This window comes from Aptenodytes patagonicus, chromosome 25 (genome assembly GCF_965638725.1).
Source record: "Aptenodytes patagonicus chromosome 25, bAptPat1.pri.cur, whole genome shotgun sequence".
In the NCBI taxonomy this organism is placed as follows: Eukaryota; Metazoa; Chordata; class Aves; order Sphenisciformes; family Spheniscidae; genus Aptenodytes; species Aptenodytes patagonicus.
The window spans coordinates 4,733,612-4,756,903 of NC_134973.1; the positions used below are offsets into that span (position 1 = coordinate 4,733,612).

Below are 23,292 nucleotides of genomic sequence, written 5' to 3' on the forward strand. Positions count from 1 at the left end.
TTGCCTCGCTGGTGGGTCTGGGGTGGGTGAGGAGCAGCACCAAAGCTTAATGCGGTGCTGCGAGAGAATCAAACATGGGGTTCCCCCACGGTGGCAGGAAAGCTCGGATTTATTTTCCTTCTGCTTTAAACAAGCGTCGGTGTAATGCTGAGCTCCCTCTAGCTGCGGTCTTTCGGTTTTAATCCCTGACTGGGCCATGGGGAACGCACGATCCGGGGTGAAGGGGCTGTCGGGCAAAGCCCTGCCGGGAGGCAGCTGCAGGCCAGGCGTGGCACGCTGCCCTGCAGGACCCACCAGCCAGGCGCGGGTGTGCTGCCTTGCAGGACGCACCAGCCGGGCACTGCACGCTGCCCTAGGGAACACCGGGGCCAGGCACCCCACGCTGCCACGCGGGACGCAGGGGCCGGGCACGGCAGCCTGTCGACACCGGAGCCGGGCATGGCACGCAGCCATGTGGGACGGGGGTCGGGCACGGCACGCCGCCCCAGGGGACGCAGGGGCCAGGCAAGGGGCGGCAGCCGAGGGAGGCAGGTAGAGCCGAGCCGGGCCGGGCCCGCCGCGGGCGGCAGAGCCCGGGCGCGCAGCAGGGCCCTGCGCGCTGCAGCGCCGGGCGCGCCCCGCCTTCCCCACCCACCGCGCTCCGCCCCCGGCCGCGCAGCCCGCCCCTTCCCGGCACCGGTTGGCTACCGCCACCGCCTGTCTGCGGCCGCGCAGCCACTCTCCGCGCACGGTACTGCCCCCGCCGCGGGGATTGGCCGTCCGTCAGGGCCGGCCCCGCCTCCCGGGGGCGCAGCGGGGGAGGTGGAGGCCTGGCGGCCGCGGGGAGACAGCGGCTGAGGCGGCGCCGAGCGCGGAGCGGAGCCGAGCCGGTGAGTGCGGGCCGGCCCCGGGCCCCTCCGCCCCGGGCGCCCATCGCCGCGGCCTCGCGCCTGAGGGCCGGCCGGCCCCGGGCCGCGTCGCGGCGTGCGGGGCCGGGTGACATTGCCGCGGCCTCCCGCGGGGTCACCGCCGCTTCGCTCCCCGTCTCCCTCCGTCCTGTCCCGGCGGGGGCCGGTGGGGCTCTGGCTCCTCCGGCCGGGCTTCGCCGCCGCCCCCTTCTGCCCGGGAGTTCGGGAGAGCGGCTGGAGCCGCGCCGGGATCCGGCCCGCTCCGCAGGAGAGCGGCGCCGGCCTTTGCCGTGGTCACCGCCGAGCCGCGGCACCGCGCCGGAGGCCCATCCCGCCCCCGGGTCGCGCTGCCCGGCTGCCTGCAGGCTGCCCGCCATGCCTGCCTGCCTGCCCCGCTGGCCGCCTTGCCTGACCACCCGCCTGCCCTGCCGGCCTGTCCCGCGGCTCGTCTTGCCCGCTTCTGGGCCCCCCCCCTCCCGCCCCTCACCTGCCTGCTGCCCGCCTGCCTTGCCAGCCAGTCAGTCCCGCTTCTCGGGTGCGAGGCGGGTGTCTGTGTCAAGGGCGTCAGGCTCCTCTTCCCTTCAAAGTCTTTTGATCACAGCAGGGCTCAGGTGAGCGTGTGTCTCCAGACGTGCGCTTAGATGCGAGGTGTGATTTTTTTTGTTTAGCTTTTTAAGTTGATGTGGACCTGAGAATAAGGCAAGCTTGTGTTTCTCTGCTGAGGGGTAGATAGCAGAGGGCGTGGAAGACATTAAATGCAGATCTCTCGCTGTCGTCTGCTTCTCTCCTACTTCAGCGTAAGCAAAAAGTTGCAGAGCAGGGGTCACTTTCTTGCTTTGCCTTCAAACGTGGAAACGGGAGAAGCGTCTCGGATTGGGTTTAAATTGTAACATAAAAAGACACATGGAAAATGCTGGAAATGATTGTGCAGGGTTAATAAATGCTGTTCCACCTTCTCTGCTGCGTGCAAACGTGTAACTGGCTGTACCGCAGGCATAGCGCTTGGTGCTGCAGTTGCTTTGTTGACCTTAAACCTGCACTGCCCTGAAGTCTGGAGGAGTTGAAGATGTGTTTGCGTTTGTGGACTGTGTTTTTCCTGTTGGCTGTTAATTTAGCAAACTGCGTAGAGTGGGTTTGGAGTCTGCTGTCACTTGACTTTTTTGTGTTGAGTTCTTATGCTTCATGGTCCCGTTAACTGCAAAGCTTTTTCTGGAGGTTGCATGCTCCTCCGATGTTTTTCTGTGGTTTGATGAATTTAGACTGTTTTGAAAACGTTCTGGTTTTTTAAATGACTCTAGTTTGGGAGAAGGGTGTCTGTGTGTACAGGAACAGAAGAGATGTCTGTGGGTGTTGGAAAACAGCTGAGGGAAGAGAGACTGTGTAATAAGGGGTACCAGAGGGTTGGTATAATCATACCAACAACCTGTGGGTGAATGTATTTAAAAATAATTCTGTGATTGGATGTCTAAAACACCAGGGCTGGGTTCTAGGTAACTCTGAGCATCTTTACATCCTTCTAGAGCTGTGGATGCTCAATGCTTATTTTTCTTTCCCCCAGCAAGTCAAAATCATTGTTTAGGACCTCTGAATGTTGGTCTTGAGGAGAGCTGCTGCGGAGGGGAGGGGGACAGGGACTGTCCTTGGTGTTGGATTTCAGCAGGAACTCTCTGGCCGCAACGATTGCTTCAGGCGGGGGGAATTTTAGCTCTTGATAGCACAGCAGTATGAGTCAGGAGCTGCAATAATTTCTTTTTGCTTGACCTGTGACTCTAGCTAGTACGCTGACTTAGGCAATCCCCACTGCGAGTGCATGTTTCAGGCATATCTGGTGTTAAACTTTGCTTCATGAGGTTACATAAAACATAAGGTGAGCAGCCTTGAATGTGTGGTTACTTGGTGAAGCAGATGGGCTTGGTACAGGTCAGACAGGTTTGCTGTTAGAAAAAAAGCTCAGGAACCAGGAATAATTTTCTTCTAGTAACTTTGCTGCTAATTGTAGGAAGATGCGTTCAGGTTTGTACCTTCCTTATGTGAAACTGATACCAGCATTTCACACTGCAGTGCTGTTCTCTGTTTTCCAGGTGATACGTAAGTATTCCCGGTGGCTGTCTTCCAAAGGGAGATTACTTTTTGTGTTGTATGGAAAGGTGAACTGAAATGCAGACAGCTTACTCCAGGTCACAAAATAAATGAGTGTTGGAGGAGTTCTTTGCTCTCTAGTTGTGCTTTAAATCCGCTGTTCCTTGCTGTTGTGCAGTTAATGATGAAGGTGTGTCTGTGTCACGTGTTAGTGCTGCTAGGCCCAAGTTACCATAAGGTAATCAAACTTAATTGAAATCTGCAATGCTTTGGCTAAGCAGAGCTGATGATTTAATTTCTGTACGATTTAGAGTGAGTGCAACAGACGGTGGGGTGGGTAACTCGCGGTCTAGCATGACTCCGTACAGTCAATGTGGAAAGCATTGCCGTTAGGAAATGACACCTGTTTGGCACACTTGTGGGTTGTTCTGCTTAATGGTAGAAGACTTTAGTTCTTTATTTTCTTTTTTTTTCATAGGCAATTTGAACTGCTGGGCTTTTAGAGCAGAGATTGTAATTATCCATTATTGTGTTGAAATAGTTCCTGGCAAAGATTGCTCATGTATTGACTTGGGGGTTGCTTGTATTCCAGATAATCTCAGTTTGTATTCAGAAATTTCATCTGTGCTGGGATCTGTCACTTTGGGACCTTGTGTGTGCCAGTGGTGACATTCGGGTGTATATACCTAGGCTCCACTGATGGGAAAGCCGGTATTCGCAGGAGGCCTGCTGACCGAGAGGTCATCTATAATATTTTATTGTCATTTCTTTGTGACATTACCTTTGAGAAATAATTTTTGAGAGGAGTATTCAAGCTGGGAGGATGCTTCGGGTTTTGTGTGTGCGGCTGTTTGTTTGTTTGTTTTTTCTGCCTTCTGTTCCTGAAGGAAGGTGATCGCTGTCTGACAAATGGAGCGGGTTCAGCAGAGAGCCCCTGTGATTCAGTCCCCTTGTTTAAGCGCTCCATTCTCCCTCAGATAAAGCTGTTATCTGTCTTGCAGATAAGAACTCGTCTTCAGTTTTTTGGCTGTGGAAAGCATAGTTGAGGTGTTCCCAGCAACAGCCTTTTAGCAACTGAAGAATGAAGCACTGTTCTTTCTTGCCAAGATTTTCTCAGATCTGTGGCTCATGCCTTCCTTCCCAGCTTAGTTCAAAATGCGTCTCCTGGACTCCTCTGAATAATACAGCTGGCTTTGCTAGCAGAGGTTTAGATTTAACCATTTCTCAGTGTTCGGCAACTGGCTTAATTCAAGTCAGATAATCTAAAACCATGCAAAGAAGTTGTGTCTTTATCCTCAGTTTTATTGGCAGACTTGAGTTCTGTCTGGCTGAGGGAGGCAGGAGGAGCATTTATTTTGTACTTTGGAGCTAAGAAAGCATGTAAAAAAATGAAACTCTTCTAGATATTGTAATTTAGTGAGTCTTTTAGTCAATGATTCTTTAAAATCATGCTAACAGTTTCTGTATAGACCTTTAAAGGAAGAAGTGTCAATGGACTATTCATAGCTAATGTTTTGGGATCAGATTTGTATGCAACTGGAAGATGAATGTGGCTGAAGAGAGTTGAGTCTGCAGGGCATATCTGTTTTTGATTTTTAATGGCTTAATCAAACTGGAAGGCAAAGATGGACCTCAAGGGGCCGTCTAGTTATAGTTCATCCCCCTGTTCTGAGCGTTTCAGCCCTTTTTTCTGTGATTTTTCTGTGATGCTTTTGCTCCAAGGGTGAATTTAAGGCTGCAGTAATCTCAGCTTTTACCACATCTCTTTCTCTGTCAGGCTCAATTGCTCAGTTTAGCAATAACAATTGAAGGAAACCTAATTGAGCAACTTCCCTGGGTACTGTTTAACTTCAGCCTGCCTGGGAAAATGTATGAAAATTTCTGCAGGAATTCACTTGGTTTTCTTTTTTCCTAATTTAATTATACGCTTTCATTAGTGATGTTCATGACATAATTAAAAAAAAAAAGAAGGAGGATTAGGAACTGGATAGCTGTTGAGTAATAAGGGAAGCTGGCATATCTGAATGGAGTTATACAAGTGACTTTACCTGAATGAAATTGAAATTCTGCCCCAGAATGTGACTTCATCCAAGTTTGTGTAGCCGTAATGTCTGCGAGCCGTAAGTGTGGTAGGTGCTGTACACGACTCCCAGCTACTGAATAAAAAAGCGTTCTAAGTTCCTGTACGCACCTTGTTTTGTTTCCTCAGAAGCGGTTATCCATCCTTGTTTTTGCTAACGATTAGAGAGAAGCGGATAGCAGGACTGAGTTTCTTCTGCCTGTCTTATGAATACAGTGCATTTTGTGGGCATCAAGTCAGCAGCTCTTGCCTGCTGAAACTATGTGGTTTTGCCATTACCTGTCTGTCAGGACACTCCCGTGTCCAGGGCTCTAAGCTACTTTTATAATTACTACTGGGGTTGTCCGAGGAAAAAGCAAATGTTTCTTAGCAAATAGCTGCCATTGGATTCAGATAGCTGATGGTGCTGACTGTTTGCTTTGCAGTGTATCTGCTGTTCTTGCTGGATAGGTGACATTCTTTCAGAAATCCTAGTGTTTTGTGACAGGTCTAAATTCCACTGGAGTACATCAGACGAACTTGTTTTTCGGTAATGACACATTGCAAGCCAGTCTCTGGGCTGGATGCCCAGGCTTCTCCTGTTTTCTGACTGTGTAGTAATGTGAAAACTGTAATGACTAGGTCTGCTTTTGTAGTTAAGGTCTTTTTCTATTAACAGGTAGTTTTGGGTCTGCCCGGGTGTTGGCAGAATGGGAGTGGTTAGGATGTTGGTGAAGCTTGGAGAGGATGGGCAGTGTGATTTCTGCCTCCATCAGCTGCGAGTTTTGTGCAAAACCCAGGTCTTCTTCCCTCCTTCCTGCTGCTGCTAGAAGTTGGTGGTGTTGATCTGCCACAGGGAAGCGTGTGCGTAGCTGGCAAAATACACAAAGGAGGAATTTCAGGCAGGTCATGCCGTAATGATGTGAAGTCAAACTTTTAAATAAGGTTTAATTTTGAAATGTGGAACTGTAATAACCTGCAAGCCTTTACTTTAGCAATGTGATTTTAACTGTGCATGCCCTAACTGGAGAATTTGTGCTTATTTCTTAGCTGTGATGCTGGTCTCTGAAACTCATTGGCTCTTCTGCTGAGGAACTAATTATCTTAAGACTGTGTAATTTAAAATACGTTCAAATGAAATAGCTGAAATACAGCATCGTGACTGGATTCACAAGTGGTTTGGACAGCTAGAGCTGTTTTTTTTCTCTGAACCCCCACCCCCTTTTGGGCAATGAACTGGCACCTGCCTGTTAGACGTTCTTCCTAGTAGGTTGCTTTTATCATCTGAATAACTTGATTCTGTCTCACCTGTCCTTTTAATCAAAATCACCACCAAGAAATGCAGAATGTCTAACTTGTCAGAGAGTCAATTTGACAGCTTGATTGAACTTGCTCAGGTATTCATTAAGTGCCGCTAGAGAGAGCTGGGAGAATGGAACGGAAAGACTAACAATGCTCTAGTTCTTAATGTGCAGAGCATATTCTGTGTATCTCCTGGTATGCAGGGAATGAAACTTATTTTAGCGCACAGATGTTTCTGCAATTGCTAGAACATGGGCAGGATACCTGGAAAGAGTCCCAGGGCTCAGAGGATCATCACAAAGCAGACCATTGCAGCCGAGTTTGTCTAAGATGCCACTGCCAGAAACCAAGGGCCTGAGCTTCCCTGTTTCGCAACTTGGTAAATAAGCTTTAATCTGTGACTGTGAATTAGCATGGCTAATTTACAGGCAGTGTTTTCTGATGCAGTTGAAACTGGATGCCAGAGTAAGTGCTTTGTACTTTCAATAAACTATCATGAATTTTGTTGTAAAAGCACAGTGTACGTTACTCATTAAACCTCTTTATCTTTTGAACTCGCCTTAGCCAGCAATTTTGCTTTCTGATTATATATTCCCTTAGGGAAGTGGTTTGCTCTACAGCATGTAGTACTGAGGAGTCTGGATCCAGATGTGTGACAAGGACCCGTGTAACTACAATATAACTAACACAGAAGTGTGTTATAAAAAAATAAATCTAATCCGCAGCTATTTTTTGCTTGTTTCCTGTGACTTTGTAAACATAAGTAATGACTCTGTACGGGGCTATACAAAATACAAGGATTTAAAAAATATCCAGCTGCTCCACGCTGGGTTTCAGTGGATTACTTAATGAGCGAGTCAGATTGCTATATATGCAAAATAATGTCTGGCTTCTAATGGCCAGGCACTACAGATTCACACTGAAACTTTAAAGCAAAGCTTTGTTTCCTGTGGCTCCTGTGTGCATTATTGGTCACAACAGCCGGGATTCAGTTAGTAACTCACTGACATCAGAGTCCAGCCCAACTCCAAAATAAAATAAAGCTGCATCGCTTTGCAGAGAGCAAATGTGAATAAAAGTAATAAATGCTATTTTTACATTTAAGCCTCTGCAAATTTGGGGCCTATATTTATGTAGAGCATGTGGGCAGTTTTAATATGTAAAATTGAGCATATAGACAGGTGTTTGTAAGATTGGGGCATTGGGCACTAAAAATAAAAAATAACATCTCTGAATAGGATCAAAGAGAATATTGTTGAGTAAATGGATATCATCTTTATGCATGTGCATGTTCTAAAATAAGTCCAGGCTTAATAACGTCAGTTTGGTATTTAAAATTTCCTTTTAGTCATCTCTTTCTCAATCATCTTTCAAAATCGTGTTTTAAAATAAAGTTGCGTATTGCATTTCTAAGCTCTTCAGTATGACTTCTACTTTTGTGGGCTTATTTTTGGTAGAGATGAATCTGATATTGTGACCTACATTTCTTTATTTGAGATAGCTAGGGATAATATCTCTACCTGTGATTTCTTTCATGCTTTTGCTGAAAGGCATTGTTTTACGATACATTTCCCAGGTACGTGAGATGAGAAGGAAAGGAAGTAACTACAGAGAGTAATTAGAAATAATCAACAGTCTGTTCTTCAAAATAATTTAATGAAATGCTCTGCTCCATAGTGGTACGAATCATCTTTGGTCTTGATCCTTACGGGAGTTTTTGTTCACGTGGTCTGATGTGACCAAGCTTCCATGATAGAACTTTCCAAGTGCAAACGTTGATGCCGTTTAGGTCATGGTTTGGACTATCAGATGTTATCTTTCGTTAAAATTTTGAGTTATTACTCCCTGAGCAACATCCTGCGATCTCCTCTTTCCGAAAACACCCTCAGGAGTTGTAAACACATTGATACGTGTCTTCCCAAAGCTCTAGCAAGTGATGTCTGGCATTAAAGATACCCAGGTGTGTTTGTCCTCCCTTGGACTGGGTGCACGGGTCATGCATAGCTTCATCATCACAAATTGGTCATGCACGAATACAGACAAGGCTGATCTGTCTCTGGCTTTGCGTTAATATCTCTGCCGCAACCAAGGGGTTTTGAAAGTGAAGTCTGGCACTAATTTATGAGAGCGATGTGGGGGGAAAAAAAAAAATAGGTCAGCAAGTATGAAAGGTGCTGACAAGCATATAATACCTAGAGATTGTTAAAAAGGAAAAAAAAAAATAGCCTTAAGACGGCCTTTGCAAGTAAGCAAGCTGTTGTGCCTGAGGTTTCCTAGGCATCAGAGCAGGGCAGAGGTGAAGTAGCTTGCTGGAGGACATGTGAGAAGGCTGTGGCAGAACTGGGGAGCAATTGGGGAATTCAGATTTCCTAATACCACGTTCCTCGAAAGGAAGCTAACAAAATGGAAATGTGGCTGTTTGAGCAGGCTTGTTGCTTAGAAAACTGATCTTTGTAGTTGTACGCCCCATTTGTGAATAGATTCAGAACTCGGAGAGGCCACCTTTCTGTGCTAACTCAAGTTTTTCAAACTTTAGCTCTTTCATTTCTGCATATTTAAGGGTGAAAAAATTGCATCATAAAAAGCAGAAATATTAGAAAGTTAGATGCTAAAGTGATAGCTTCTATTTAAAGCATTATCTCTGCATTGATACTCTGCAGCTAAGGTTAAACTGACCTTGCCTTTCATGAGACAAGTGAGAGCATGTATCACAGCAAGAAACATCCGTGCAAACTGCACTGATTCACTAGCTACAAGCACATGTGTGTTGCAACTGTGAAGAAAAGGGAGTTCTGAAATCACTGATGTGCTGCTTTCGGTCAAATTGCTAGCATCATCAAAATAGCCTTTATGGCACGTGTGAGGCATTGGATCTATCTGTTTCCTAAAATAACCTCCAATTGCTTACAGCAGGCTTTTGGGACTTACTGCTGTGACTATTTTTTCCATTTTCCAGGGCTGGGTTTTAAATTTCTATACGCCTTCTCCAATATCTGGATGCTCAGCAGTCGGACTGAGCAGCAACCAAAATCCTCACTGTAAGTGATGGAGGAGGACAGAGCAGGATCTGATTCTTCTCTCTAGACACCATGGATATTTTGATGATGAAACTTGCAGCTGAGTTCCTTGTGGGCTGAACAGAGTGAATATGGTTGACAGAGTTTTTACGTAGCACCAAAGTACACACACACACACACCCCCCTACACTTGCACCTTAAAGGAAGGAAATGGCACTAGGATCCTGGAAATGCTCCTCAGCTGGGAGCTTGGGATGGGGGTTTTCCTACTGAAAATGGCCCCGGGAGTAGGTCGCTCTTCCTTCCTGTACAATTATTTTTATTACCTGCATATTTCCTACTTTTGACACTAACTCTTCCTTTGTTCTTGTTTTCAATTTAGGAGCCGTAGCTCTTCTGCCCACTTGTAAGTGCAACTGGTATGGGTAATGGTGTGAAAGAAGGTCAAGTGGATTTCAAACAGCAGGATGTGGAGCCAGTTACATCAACCCATCTCCCATCAGAGGTAAGAGCAGGAGATTGTTGGGTATGTGCAACGGGTTTGAGAGAAGAGCTGTGTGGCTACTCTAGAAAGTAAGTAGCTCAATAGGATTTGAGCTGTGGAGCCCTGAAAGAGTTGCAGTGTACGTGCAAGCCACGTAACATGTAACCTTTGCTTTCTCTGAGGACAGCCAAGCAGCTCCAGCCCTCTGGGAAGAGGCTGGGCATCGCCCACAGCTGACAGACAGGCAGGGCTGTGTTCCTTGTTCAAGTTTATGTCTTGTTATGTCTTTAGTGGCAGAGCTGGGAAGAGAGCCACAAGTCTTGGTTTCCCCGCTCTTGCTGCTTTTACTAGACTCCTGCTAGAAATACTGGAGGAGATGCTGAACCTTGGTCTGATTTAGACCAAAACAGGCTGAAGTTCACACAGTGCTGCCTTTGCATGGCTGCCCTTGCGTTTAGCCCCAGACAGGCAAAGATTGGAATGGAAAATTGAACTGAACCATGTATTTTGGTAATAAGCGTTAACTTCTTAGCTGTGAAGCAATCTGAAAAAAGAAAAATGTTAACTCTTCTTCATGAAAACACAAAGCATATAAAAAGTTAACATTCTTAAGCCTTGTCTTGGCTTGTCTTTCAGTCCGTGACCTTCACGGTGTTACATTTCGAGTCATTTACTTGCTTTCTGCCCCTGTGTTATGAGAAGATAGCTGCTTTATAAATACGAGCTGTGGCAGGAATGTCAGTAACAAAAACACTTCCATTCCATTTATCGTAGTAGGAAACCTGTCTTGTTTTATTCTTAGGATCTTGGGAACAATGTGGAAATAGGGCTTGTGTGTTACTGGAAGGGCAAGAAAGAAACTTACCTTCTGTACACGGCTAAATCATGAGGAGGTAGTGGCTTAGCTTTTAGAAATCTTAACAGAGAGCGAACAGTACATGCAAGAGGTGACAGACCTTGGAACTTTGCATCTTGGCAGACAAGTCTAATCTTTGTTCTTCGTGATCTGACCAGGAATTTACTGTGCTTGAAATTCTGAAGAGAATTTTGACCCAAGTCCTTGAGAAGGGGGTAAATGCTGCAGCAAAGGTAAAATATTACAACTTTTGCTTAGGACTGACTGTGTCAGACTGAACAGTGCTTTGTTCCAGGGTAACCAGGAGAAAAAGAAAGTACTCAACTCCCTGATGTCTGGTGCATTGGCTGGTGCTGTTGCTAAAACTGCAGTGGCTCCGCTGGATAGGACAAAAATCATGTTTCAAGGTGAGTCCCGTTGGCTTTTGCAAAATGCTCGTACTTTATTTTTAGCAGAATCCAAACCAGCTTCTCTGATCTGCTTGGCCAAGCCTGTTCTCCAGTGCTTTGTCCTCCTTCAGTCTGCAGAGACCTGGCAGGATGCAGACAGAATAGCGACATTACCACAGTGAATCGAGTCTAAAAACCTATTGTTTGATTCTTGGTAGGATTAGTGCAGGTGTCAATCAGCTGTGCATCTGGCCCGTACTATTGGATCCAAGTCTCACGGTAGTCAGCAAGAGTTTTGCTATTTCAGTGTAACACAGATGCACGTATTGCTGGTCAGAGGTGATGCCCGTGGCTCGTGAACATTGGCTGGCCACGTGTGTTCTGTGACATAAGGGAGAGTTTTGGAGTGCAGAGTAAATAGACACTGTAAAGGCAGCATTTGAGGGGATGATTGGTAACACTCCGGGTTTCTGTGTCTGTTCAGTTTGGAGAAATAAGGTGGGGAGGGGAAAGGAGCAATGTAAGGATGCGTGGTGACACTGGAGGGAGGTAATTGAGCTGTTTGAATTTCTTGCTTAAAGGCTGGATGCCAGGCTGTGCCTGCTCAGATGTATGCAGTCTTTTCTGCTAAGAGTTGCATTGTATCGCAGCCGAATTGCTTTGGTTAGATTTGAAGTTAATGGTGAAAAGCAGTGCAAGAGGCATTGAAGCTGGCATACCTAGCTTTGTATTACAAAGCCCTTTTTGGAACCTGTAAAGTGTGTAACTGAAAATGAAATTAATCTAATTGGAATAGAAAATTCTCACACGTTTAGCGGGATTTGGGATTCAGCCCCATCATAGGCTCTGTTTAGTTCCCCTGTTTCAGTGCAGGAACTGTCAGCTACACTAATTGTCCCGAAGGGAAGGGTGCAGACAGTTAATACAGTAGACATTTGGTGAGGCCAAGAATTTTAAATCTGGTTGACATCCCAGATGAAATGAATTGGGTAGGTTTAATCTAATCCCTGGACGAGATTTAATTTTGAATTGACTTTCATTTGACATGATTTTCATTCTCAGCATAGCAGGGGCTGAGGTCTGGAATAGCGGGGATATAGATCAGTGAGTTCAAGCCGTAGGGAGCTAAAGCCTGGGCTGGCTGCAGGCTGGGATTGCATCTGTGACCAGATGCTTGTGCAGCAACGAGTACGCGCTGTGCTTTCTCACCAGAACAAACACTGTAGTTCATCTAAGGTTGGAAATGTCAGGATCAGAGGTGAGATGGAAACTGCAGAACTGGGGTGAGTCAACAGCTGTCTGTATAGATCACCGTTAATTTGTACAGGCCTACATTTATAACAAGACCTGTTTAGTTTGGCCCATTAAACTCGCTGCAGAGGATATGATTAAAAATTGCCTGTTCAGACCAATTTCTGGGTATCTAATGTATTTCTTAGTCTCTTGCTCTCCTGAGGGGTTTTTACCCTGAGGCTTCTTCCCTACCTGAAGAGGGAAAGCATCGTTGGGTCATGTGGGTGTAGGAAGGTCGTCCCTTGAACTAGAGACTGAAGAATTTTCCTGCGGGAGAGGGAGAAGAGCTCTTTTCCATTGCAGAGCCAGCTGCAATTGCTTATTGAGGTGTTTTTATTTCTTAAAAAAAAAAAGTGTTGAATTGCATAAAGGAGGAGCGTGGTGAAAATGTATTTGCATGTGATTGTTTGATACGCTTGAGAGGTTACAAGTCTCAAAGGAGTTTGAAAGAAACTGCAGTAGACACTTAATTGGAACCATGTTTCATTAGCGTTGCTGTTCGGGTTTTAGCCTGGGTTTTCTTCCTGCTGTAGGAATGTTACAAAACAGAGCTGCTGTATGCCAAATAAATCTTGCTTCCAAATGCCTTGTGTATTACATAGTTAAAGAGATGCTGTCAGTTTGAATGGATGCAAGAAAAGAAACTGAGTGTTCATTTGAGTTTTGCTAGGATGAAACCATTCTTGCGTGGAGCCTCACTAAACAGACCCGTTCTTTGCTGAGTTCTGGCATTAGGCTGGAACCTGTGCATGGAGATGCTTTACTAAAATAAGTGGTCGGTGCAGTTTTGATTTTTTTTAAATTTTTTTATTTATTCGTTTATTTTTAGTGCTTTAAAGTAAGAAGTGTGACAGAAACTGAGCGTTTTCATAACAGTAGGTGGAAAAATGAACTTATGCTAAAGAGAGTTTGGGAGCACTTATCAGTCTTTGTTTATTATAAAGAATCTCTATTTTCTCTTGCACTAATTCTTTTGCTTCTATTTTTATCCCTTAGATAAAATGCCTGTAGAGTTTATTTGATCCATCTAAATGTATTGCAAGACCTAATGCTCATTTTTTCTTTTCAGTGTCTTCAAAAAGATTTTCTGCCAAGGTGAGGTGATGTGTCTGTCTCCTGTTGACCTGAAGTGTTTGATTAATGGTAGTAATAGCCCTAACAGCATCTTTTGTTTGTATTTATTTAACTTTCTTGCTTGGGTTTTATTAGCAGCACTCACAGTGAAAGAGCATAGAGGGAAAGACTGGAAACAGTATTGTTTATAATACTCCTTAGGACAGTGCTCTTTCATGTTCATGTTTTTTGTCCCGTGCCTGGCACAGAGGGCCCTCAGTCCTCGTTCATACTCCAGGTTCTACCTGTGACATGACAGTAAATGTTGTGGCATCGCTCAGGGCTTTGTTTTGTTGGGCCTTCTCCTCTAGTGGTTGCTTTCTTTCCCCCAACCACCATTGGAGTTGTTTCAGAGTATATAGGAAATTTGAATTTGGGAGCTGATCGCTATCACGGCTTGCTGAACGTTTTGTTGCATGTGCATTACAGATGTTCCACGTGTGCTGTGCTAATATGTGTAATCCAAATGTTTCTGTCTTACACTAAGAAGATTAATGTGGCTTGAGAAATGGTTTGTGCAAACAGCAATCCAGCTCTCTGCCTTGCCCTCGGAGGGAAAATGAAGATGTCTTGAATGTAAAACTCTTTTTCTTCCTGGCTCCGGTTCTTTTTTGCTCTAATGTATTTAATTCGGTCTCCCTAGAGAAGACGTTTTAGTTGTCTTATTCTGGAGTCAGGGTTGCGAGCGTAAACAGCTGATATCAGCTTACTGTGGTTGGGGTGGGAAGGAGGATTTGGAGAGGTTAAGCTATAGGGTCACCTTTTCGCCCTCTATTGTTTGGACTCCCTCTTATCACGATCTCCCTGTCTGACCTTTGATCCGTTGCCTGCAGGAAGCCTACAGGCTGATTTATCGCACCTACCTCAATGAAGGCTTCTGGAGTCTCTGGCGGGGGAACTCAGCCACCATGGTCCGCGTGATCCCTTACGCTGCCATTCAGTTCTGTGCGCACGAAGAGTACAAGCAGCTCCTGGGGAGTTACTACGGCTTCCAGGGAAAGTAAGATGCAGCGTGGCTTTGATCCTTGCAGAGGAGGATGGAGCAGTTTGTGGGACCATAGATTGTAGGGAGGGAGCACGTTTCTCTGCTTTGTGCAGGCCTGCTGAGTTGAAAGCCCTGTTGGTACAGAGTTGTGCTGGCCCCTCACTTGATGGCTTCACAGAACAGGGGATGTGAGGGGGCTAAGCAAAGGGCTGGGCTTCTAGTCTTGCACAGGGGAGATCTTTGTGAGAAGACGACCCTGTCTTCTAGAGGCATGAGCAAGAAGTGGCCTAGACATTGAGTTAGCACTTCCCTGTGCTGAGAGTGGGCAGGCAAAACAAAGAGCTTTTCTTTGCAGGAGAAGCAACAAGATCCAGCCTTGCGCTGTTATCTGAGCCATGCGTGTGGCCTGAGCCTCTTGCTCTTGGGCATGTAGTGTCTGAGACACGCCAAGTCAGGCTTGCTGTCCTCAACAGATACTTCTCTAAGCCTATGTCTTGAATGGCTGTGGCAAACCACAGCTGCTTCGACCCCCACCCACCCAACTCTCTTCAGTACACAGGCAGGGAAGGGATTCAGTAGCTGATAGAGTAGAGCCATCCTCAAAAGCCACATAGTATTTCCATCTCCAGGTGATCTGTTTGGTCTCTTCTCTCACCTTACTTTAGAGCGCTGACACCCTTTCCTCGATTCATTGCTGGCTCTCTGGCAGGCACAACGGCTGCCATGTTAACCTACCCCTTGGATATGGTCCGTGCTCGAATGGCTGTCACGCCGAAGGAGATGTAAGTGCCTAATGAAAGCAAGTACAAGCACCACGAACAAATGCAGAACTTTCTTTTAAGGTCAGATGACTTTATTCCCATTTTCTGGGTCACTTCTTGCTCGGAGCCTTTGGTGTAATAAACCTCTTAGTGCTGGGGTCTGAGCACTGATTAAATGACCAGAGCCCTGGTTAGTCCAGGGACTGGAAGGAGATCGATACTGAAAGACCTCACTAGTAAAACCTGTGTGTTGGTTCTTTAGGAGGCCAGCTGGCACAACGCCTCCGGAAGAGATCTAACAGACAGGATAGCATGTTGTGATAGGGCTATAGGAGAGCTGGTGACTGGCTTCTCCATTTGCAGACAGCCTTCCGAAATCCCTTCTGAGCTGTTTGAGCTCAGAGACGAATTAATTAATTGTTGATCCTTCAGAAAGTCCTGTTGGAAATATTACTGGTGCGTGCAGTCACTAACCAGCACAGATTTGGTTTTCCTGTGTCTACATGCTAGGTACAGCAATATTGTTCACGTCTTCATCCGAATATCCCGAGAGGAAGGATTGAAGACATTGTATAGGGGATTTACACCAACCATCCTTGGAGTGATTCCATATGCTGGGCTTAGCTTCTTCACCTACGAGACATTGAAGAAACTACATGCAGGTAAAGGCAACTTGGTTTGCTTTCAAATGAAATGGTGTAGGCTTTTGGCCAACTTGAGATGTTTGAATTCAGTGGTACAAGTCCTTTTCCTGGCCTTGAAGCCAATTGCAAAGTTCTGTGCTTGTGGAGGATGCCTTGTGCTTCCCTCTCTCCAATTCCAGGCTATGAAGAAGGCAAGCTGCAGAAAAGCAGTATCTCTGTCTTGCAGAGGAACAGGAAGGTGCGAGTCCTGGGTGCAGAAGGACTTGGTTACATACCAAGTCAGCTAACAACCAAGTTGGGAACAAAATCTCAGGAGCTCTGGCTCTCAGCCCGCTTGACCTTAATCATGTGTTTATTACAAGAAGCTTTCTACACTTTGCTACTTTCTGTTTTCCTAGATCACAGTGGGAAACTGCAGCCATCCCCTCCGGAGCGGCTTTTGTTTGGTGCCTGTGCAGGCTTGATTGGCCAGTCAGCTTCTTACCCCCTGGATGTGGTTCGCCGACGAATGCAGACAGCGGGGGTTATGGGACACACGTACAGTTCCATCCTTCTCACCATGCAGGAGATTATAAGAGAAGAGGGACTAATCCGTGGCTTGTACAAAGGACTCAGCATGAACTGGGTCAAAGGTCCAATTGCAGTGGGAATAAGCTTCACAACCTTTGACCTGACGCAGATCCTTCTCCGTAAATTACAGCACAGCACTAATGTTGAAAGGTAGTAGCTTAATCCCCACAGCCTTTGCTGGGGAAAAGTACAACACGTGTAGAAAGAGCAATGCTAGCATTCCCTCACTTCGTACATGCTGTCCTGCAGCTGAGAACTTACCTTTCTTGATTGTTTGTTTGTTTTTTCTGTTGTTGTTGGATTTTTTTCTTTTTAATGAGCCTATGGGTTGTTTGGAAACCTCGACCTGAAACTAACTCTTTCCTAAACAAAATTCTTCTTACAATTCTGCAGAACCGAGTCCTCTAAAGTAGCTGCCTCACCCTTCTGTTTTACTCTTTGATACCAGGAGTGGAGCCTCTCAAACAAAGATGTGCTGCTGCTGGCTCCTCACCTGGTCTCTGTGGGCAGATGAAGTGGTGGGTGATGAGAGAGAGGACTCAGTGCTGTTGGAATGACCCCCTGAATCTGGGAAGTGACTGCTGCTCCTGGTAGGCAGTTTTTAGTTACTGAACGTGTGTTAGCTGGAGGCAGTCTGCCAAGTGCAATATTGCAGTAAGTTTGTAGGGAATTCCAGATTCCTCTGACCTGTAAGCATCGGTCTCCATAAAACAGGACACAGCAGGATTTAACAGGTCCAGGTCACTTCTTTTGTTCTGGAAGTTGAATGTGAGCTCCAGCTGGAAATGCTGCCCTTTTTCAAATGTTCTTCTCATTTCTGGGTTTTGTTACATAAAATATCCCTTGCTGGCAGTGTCCCTCTGAGATTACCAAAGACTGTAGACAGCAGGGGAGGAAAGTTCTGAGCAGTTTTGTAAATCAAATTCTCATGTTTGTTGTCAGTGTTTGTTGAGTTGGGGCTGTGCCTGGATTCACAAACTGGATTGAGTCGAACTGCAGTAGTGCTTTCGGGCTACCCAAACCCCTCCGTTGTTGTCATGGTCTTAAAGGCAGTGTTTTCTGAGGGATTTGGCAGACTGTAGTGTTGATGCACTAGAAAAGGAAGTGCTACGTACTTAAAACTTAAGCAGTTTTATCCTTCAGTATTATTGTTGCCGCTTTATGCACGACGCAAGAACAAACATCTCAGACGCACGTGTGATGCAGACTTAGCTATCCTGAAAGGCCGTTCACGTCTGGTGAATACAGCCTAGTAGTTGACTCAAGCTGCTGGCCCTGCTTCTGAACAACCTTGTTGTCTTCTGGTGCCTGCTGTGTACGTTGTGTCGCCTCCGTTCGTTAGTCCACATCTAAGCCCGCTTGCTTTTATTCCTAGAGTTCTTCTGGACCAACTGTGTCCTTGGGAGAACGGGCTCCACAACCGGTATTGACCCTTCAGAAATTATATATAGTGCCAATCATTTCCAGTTGCAATTTGAAAATGAATGGTACAGTACCTTTCAGTGTTTCTATTTCAAGTCCATCTTCAGGGAAATGGAGATTTAGGGGTGGTTTTGTTTTATGTTCCATTCCTATATTAAATTTGGAGTGCAAGAGAGGTCAGAGCAAACTTTAGACTTCTCTGAGAATCGGATTACATAAGCCAAGATTAAAAATCCCTTTCCAGCTGATACAGTCTGTAATGTATAAAAGAAAAATAAGGCATAATTTAAAAGCTGTCTTTTTCTGGTGTATGTATTTTAGCCGTTGTAGTTTGAGCCTTGTGTCATGGCTTTATTAATGGGAATGGAGGTAATTGCACAATTGGTAGAAATAGCTTTCTCCTTTCTTTTGTCTTTGCACTTGTTCTTTGGAGCATAACTTGCTTCTAATGCCAAATATTTCCCTAGGGACTGAGCACCTACACTTCCATTTTGTGGACATGGTGGAGAGCCAGCATACCGAAGTATTAGCATGCATGTTGTTCCCAGAACACGTGGGATTGATCATACTTTAATGGTTGTGGATGGGCGGGGTATTAACCTCAGTAATTTCTGCCTCCAAGCCCACAAATGATGATTTCCATTGTGAAACTTGACTGCAGTCACTGATTTACCTTGTAATTAAAGAAATGTTAGGTGGTGTTGTTTTAAGAGTCTTTAGAGATGATAGCCATGAATTCTGTGTGGTTTTTGCTCCCATTGCTAATGGAAGATGATCGGCTGTTCTCTTTGTTTGGGTGAAATGTTGTTTAGTCCTTTGCAAGAGCTCTGATTTCTTTTCTCCAATGGAGAAGCCAATTACTTCTGCTCTTGTCCTTATCTTGTCTGGCCCAGTGAGGAAATACGACGGCAGTTGCGTCCTACCACAAAAGTGAGGTACAGACCGGCAACTACTTGTGTCAGCAGTTGACTGAGCGTACGTGCGTGTATGTGTGTCTGACTGTGTACAATCCATGCCAAGTTCTCTCTCAGCTTGGAGGCTGCCAGTTCAAAGCACAGCCCTTTCTGCACAGCCGGTGGCTACTGTATGAAGGCGAGAGGAAGCTGAACTGTGGCATCCAAGTTAGAGCGAGCTCCTTTGCTCCGCAGTACGGTAGGTCATCTCAGAGGCAAGCGCAGCAGACCTTGTCTCATGAGATGTTGAGCATCACTGAACCCTTACGGCAAGAGAGGTGGCTTAATTCCTCCTGGGTCCTGACTGAGGAAGGATTTACACTGGATGACTAGCCTCTTGTTTGGGACTGAGCGGGAGGGCAGATCCGCACAGGGTACCTTCTGCCACGTCAGAAGTGCAGCTAGTGTATTAAATGAACGGGAAGCCTGTGGAGGAGTCAGGTTCTGGCTGGCTGACTCCGGCATCACCCACCTTGCAGCTGAAACGCAGTGCAGGCAGCTCATCTAGAGCCTGGGGGCTCTGAGCTGAGAAACAAGACCTGAAGCACAGCCAGGCTTGGAAGCGTTGGGCTCAGATAAGTTGTTCCTTAATTAGCAGCTGCACCTGATTTTATTTCAGTGGAATTTTAGCCAAACACATTTTTCCAAGTTTTGCAGGCTGAGTGTTTGTTCAGAGACAGATCTTTGAATTCAGTCTGTAATGGTTTTGGTGCTTTTGTTTCTTGGGCAAAAGTGTTCAGAGCACTGTGTGTTATTGCTTTGGGTTGTTTTAAATAGCTTTTTACTTTTTTTTCTTCTCTGATTTGAATGTAGAAAAGGAGAAACAGAGTGTTCTCTTCCCTTCTCTTAATGTTTGCATGAATTGAGATGTGTTCCAGATCTCTCTGCTGCCTGGAATGAGTGCCCGAGGAGTTTTGGGCATGCTGATTTGGAAAGGGAGGGTGCCTGTGTGCTGGCCAAGAAGGTCCATTGCCTTTAGCTCTGAGAAAGGAGACAAGTCTAACAGGAATATTCTCTAGTCCTTCTTTTCTGTAGAACTTCTCTACGACCCCAAATTCCCCATTTTTTTCATTTTAAGCTTCTCAAATTCCTTGCTTTTATTTTCAAGTCATGTTTCTCATTGTTCCTTAATGCGTTACCGCCAAACATTAATTTGTGCTTTTTTTTTTTCTTGTCTACTCTCCCTCCCTCCCTGCTTCTGCACCTTTAGTCCTGCACTAGCACTTCGAGAAAATCAGGTCCAATGAAATGCATCCAAAATGACGAAATTGCAGCTTTGATAGCGATGCCCAAACAGCCCAGCTAGGCTTCCCAGTCACAGGCAGCGATGCTTGGGGGAGGGGGGCCAAGAAGTTAAAGGCACTAGATGATGGGGCAGAAGGTTTTCTTGAAAGGTTCTTGAACCTGCTTATCCAGCCTAGTGCCTTTCCTTCTCCTAGCACCTTTCCTTCACAAGCTGTGAAATGCTGCTGCTTCTTATCGTTCCCTCTTTCTGTACCTCCACGTGGTGCCCGCTGTGCTCTGTGAAAGTGGCTGCTGCCTGGGTAGGTAGCTCGGGGAGAGCTGGTCCTTCTGGGAGCCTTGGAGGGTCAGTTAGGGAACTTGAATACGTGAGAGGTGGGATCGGAGCTGGCTTCTTGCAAACCCCTTTGCCCTGCATGCCCCGTGCAGACCTTTGCCAGTTCCCCGGGAAGACAGAGCAGCCGAAGAGCCGTGGTGGCAGGACTGTGGTGGAAGGATCAGGAGAGGAGTCATGGCTTCCTGAGGCATTAAGTCACCGAAAGCCATGGGGTGGGTAGTGTGGTGTAGCATTGGTACTCCATGGAAGCTCTCCAAAAGCAGTTTCATACCTTCTGTGGAAAAGTAGTGGTACTTCTGTGAACTTCTTATTGCCTTCCGCCTAGAAGGGCTCGAGCACTATCATCTTCACCCTCTGGTGTCTTTAACACAAGAGCAGATGAGGCATGAAAGGAAACTTTGAGCAGAAGCACTGTGGCAACCCCGAGCGAGTCTGGGGGGTTCCTGGGCAGGCAGGAGGAGGAGGAGAAAGTGCAGTGGGATAATTCCCATGCCGTTTCCCCAGTGCCTGACTGGGTACTTGGGCTCCGCAGGGAGCCAGGGCGTATGTTACGGACCCTCCCTACCTGGACTGGGCCAGAGGAGGAGGTGGCCTTCCTACAAAAACAGCCTTTTTCTTATTGTAGGGGCTGATTCCTCCTGCTACCCCCGTCTCCCCCTTAAATGCCATGTGATGCAGGGTTTCCCAGCACTGTTCACTGCCTGTGTGGTCTATGCATATATTAGCACAAACATTGTTAAATGCCTTTTGTCAAGACGTGTCCTCACCATCAATGTGTGCGTGTACGTATGTGTGTCAATTTTGACTGCTTTTCTTGGATCTGGAGTTCTATTTTATTGCAGTGAAGACACTTTGTTATATAATGTTTATATATTTTAAGATTTGTGCCAAGAGAGGATGTATATTTAATAAAAAATATAATTGACTTTGCAGGCTCTCTGAGGGTGTCTCCTATTGTATGTTGCTCATAAGAGAGAGGGGCCTGGCACATCTGGGTGGATTTATTGAGACACTAAACGTGGGGGTGTCTGGGTGGGGGCGGCTGCGGCTGGGGGTGCCTTTTGTGGGGCTGACTGTGCCCCCAACCACACAGGTCTCCTGTGCGTGGAGCTCCCTCCAAAGTCCCTCCCGTGGAAGTCGGGAGAAGCCTGAAGGAAGGAAAGCCCCTCTGGAGCTGGCTCGAAACCTGTGGTTCCTCCAGAGGAGGCCTGTGCTGTCCCCGTCCCCTGCGCCGCAGTGTGGGACGGGGACAGGCGTGCAGTGGCAGCAGGTGGCACTGTCGGCTTAGGCATGGCCCCGGCGGCTTCCCCGAAGTTGGGGGTCCCCCGGCTGCTGCTCAGCCCTGCTCGGCTCTTGGGGCTTTCAGCTGCATTTCAGGTCTGGCGTGGATGTGCCATTGCAATGCTTTGCCATCTCGCGCTCCTTGCAAGGCAGGGAAGTCTCAGCAGTGAGGACAGATCCAGCCCTCTCGCGGTAACCTCCCCGTAGCCCGCTGCTGCTCCCTGCAAGGCAGGGCAGAGCCCGCGTCCTGGTCGTACCCCAAGGGAAACTGAGACCCCAGAGGCTGAGACTTGCAGTAAACCTTGTGGGAAGCCTGTGGCAGAGCGGGAGAACGGTCCCTGTCCACCTCCCCCGGACCGGCTGCCTCTGGACTCTGCCGGTTGAGGGTAACGTCCCTGCCTTTGGCTTTCTGGCTCCCTGCGTGCAGGGGAGCGTCCACCCAGGTTGGTTTGGGCTGCCAGCCACGGAGAGAGCTGCGATTAGAAATTTCTCTCTGCTCCAAGCAGGAACAGCTCCGCAGGACGCAGGCAGCAAGGATGGCAAGGGGATCTCATTTTGGAGGGAAGTGGGGTGGGAAGGCAGGGCTCACTGCTTTCTTCCTTGCCAGGGCACGAAGGAAGACCTCCAGAAGCTGCTGCGATCCAAGCCCTCTCCCCAGGCCGTGGTTTCTTGCCAAGTTTGGCTCGGCAGGAGCCAAAGGTAGGTGTGCACTAGGGCAGCAGGGGCGATGCGAGGCCACATCTGGGTCACAGCAGGGACTCCTGGTGCCAGTCTGAATCCTGGTGCCAGCGGAGCCTCTGCAGCTACAAAACCTCTTGGTCCCAGCTGCTCCCCTCTCTGCTGAGAGCCTGAGCGTGGCCCTTTGCAGAGCAGAGCCCAGCCCGTACCGCATTCTAAATCAAAGATACAAAGAGTAAAAATAATTCTGGGGTGAGGAAGATGGGGGGGCTCTTTCATTTTATTTGATGTGGCCCAATTTCAGTGCCTGTGGATCTGTCTCCTGCTCTTGGCTAGTCTATCAGTCATTGTCCCCGCCTGAGAGGGTCACGTCTGGGCAGATCTCAGGGGAGGAACTGTCTGCATGTCTGAATGCGGTACAACCCCAGGCCCTAGCAACCGTCCTCCTGCTGCGAAGGCTTCCCTGCCAGCTCAGCCCCCGGCTGCTTCCTCCACATGCTTAAGGAAAATTAGATAAATGAGCCATCAAGGCAGTCGGACTAGCTTTTAATGGGACGGCGCAGGCTGGAACAAGTCCCCCTGCATCCTGGCCCTGGGGGAATCGTTTCTTCCTTGCACCTTTCCACCCACGTCTTGGTGACAGTGCTGCTGGAGCCAAATTCCTCCTGGCCCTGTGCTGGTTAATGGTGCTGCTCTGGGCTCTGGTTTCCCCAGCTCTTTGCTAAAGGGGAATTTCCCCATAATTTTTTGCAAAAGGGCTTTTACTGTGTCTGCAGCTTGGGTATTCGGGAACCAGGCGGAGGAGGGCTGTCCGGATTAGCCCTGTTAACACCGGGCAAAGGGCTGCCTTCTCATCTCAGCCCTTAGCAAGAGGGAATTAAGACCATTACAAGGCTATCAAATAGGATCAGAGCTCCTCTCCCTTTCTCTGAGCAGCCCA

General features: G+C 47.2%; 1 protein-coding gene across 5 annotated transcripts; it reads left to right on the top strand.

Moving 5' to 3' along the window:
* Window positions 1–805: 805 nt before the first annotated feature.
* On the top strand, window positions 806–21,325 carry SLC25A42 (solute carrier family 25 member 42). Of its 5 annotated transcripts, none has more exons than XM_076359409.1 (8): window positions 806–869; window positions 9,727–9,849; window positions 10,980–11,091; window positions 13,436–13,461; window positions 14,313–14,479; window positions 15,130–15,246; window positions 15,736–15,887; window positions 16,268–21,325. In XM_076359409.1, exons 2-8 carry the CDS (start codon window positions 9,766–9,768, stop codon window positions 16,591–16,593), a joined length of 984 nt encoding a protein of 327 aa, XP_076215524.1. In that variant the 5' UTR covers window positions 806–869; window positions 9,727–9,765; the 3' UTR covers window positions 16,594–21,325. The 5 variants fall into 5 exon arrangements, with proteins under 5 accessions (XP_076215524.1, XP_076215529.1, XP_076215527.1 ...); XM_076359412.1 differs by lacking the exon at window positions 806–869 and adding an exon at window positions 1,474–1,498; XM_076359413.1 differs by lacking the exon at window positions 806–869 and adding an exon at window positions 1,974–2,015.
* The last annotated feature ends 1,967 nt before the right edge of the window (window positions 21,326–23,292 follow it).

Coding starts and splice junctions, on each gene's coding strand:
- SLC25A42 (XM_076359409.1), top strand. CDS start 9,766: ATGGGTAATGGTGTGAAAGAAGGTCAAGTGGATTTCAAACAGCAGGAT. Junction 13,462..14,312: donor CAAAAAGATTTTCTGCCAAG/GTGAGGTGATGT, acceptor CGTTGCCTGCAG/GAAGCCTACAGGCTGATTTA. Junction 15,247..15,735: donor GCTGTCACGCCGAAGGAGAT/GTAAGTGCCTAA, acceptor TCTACATGCTAG/GTACAGCAATATTGTTCACG.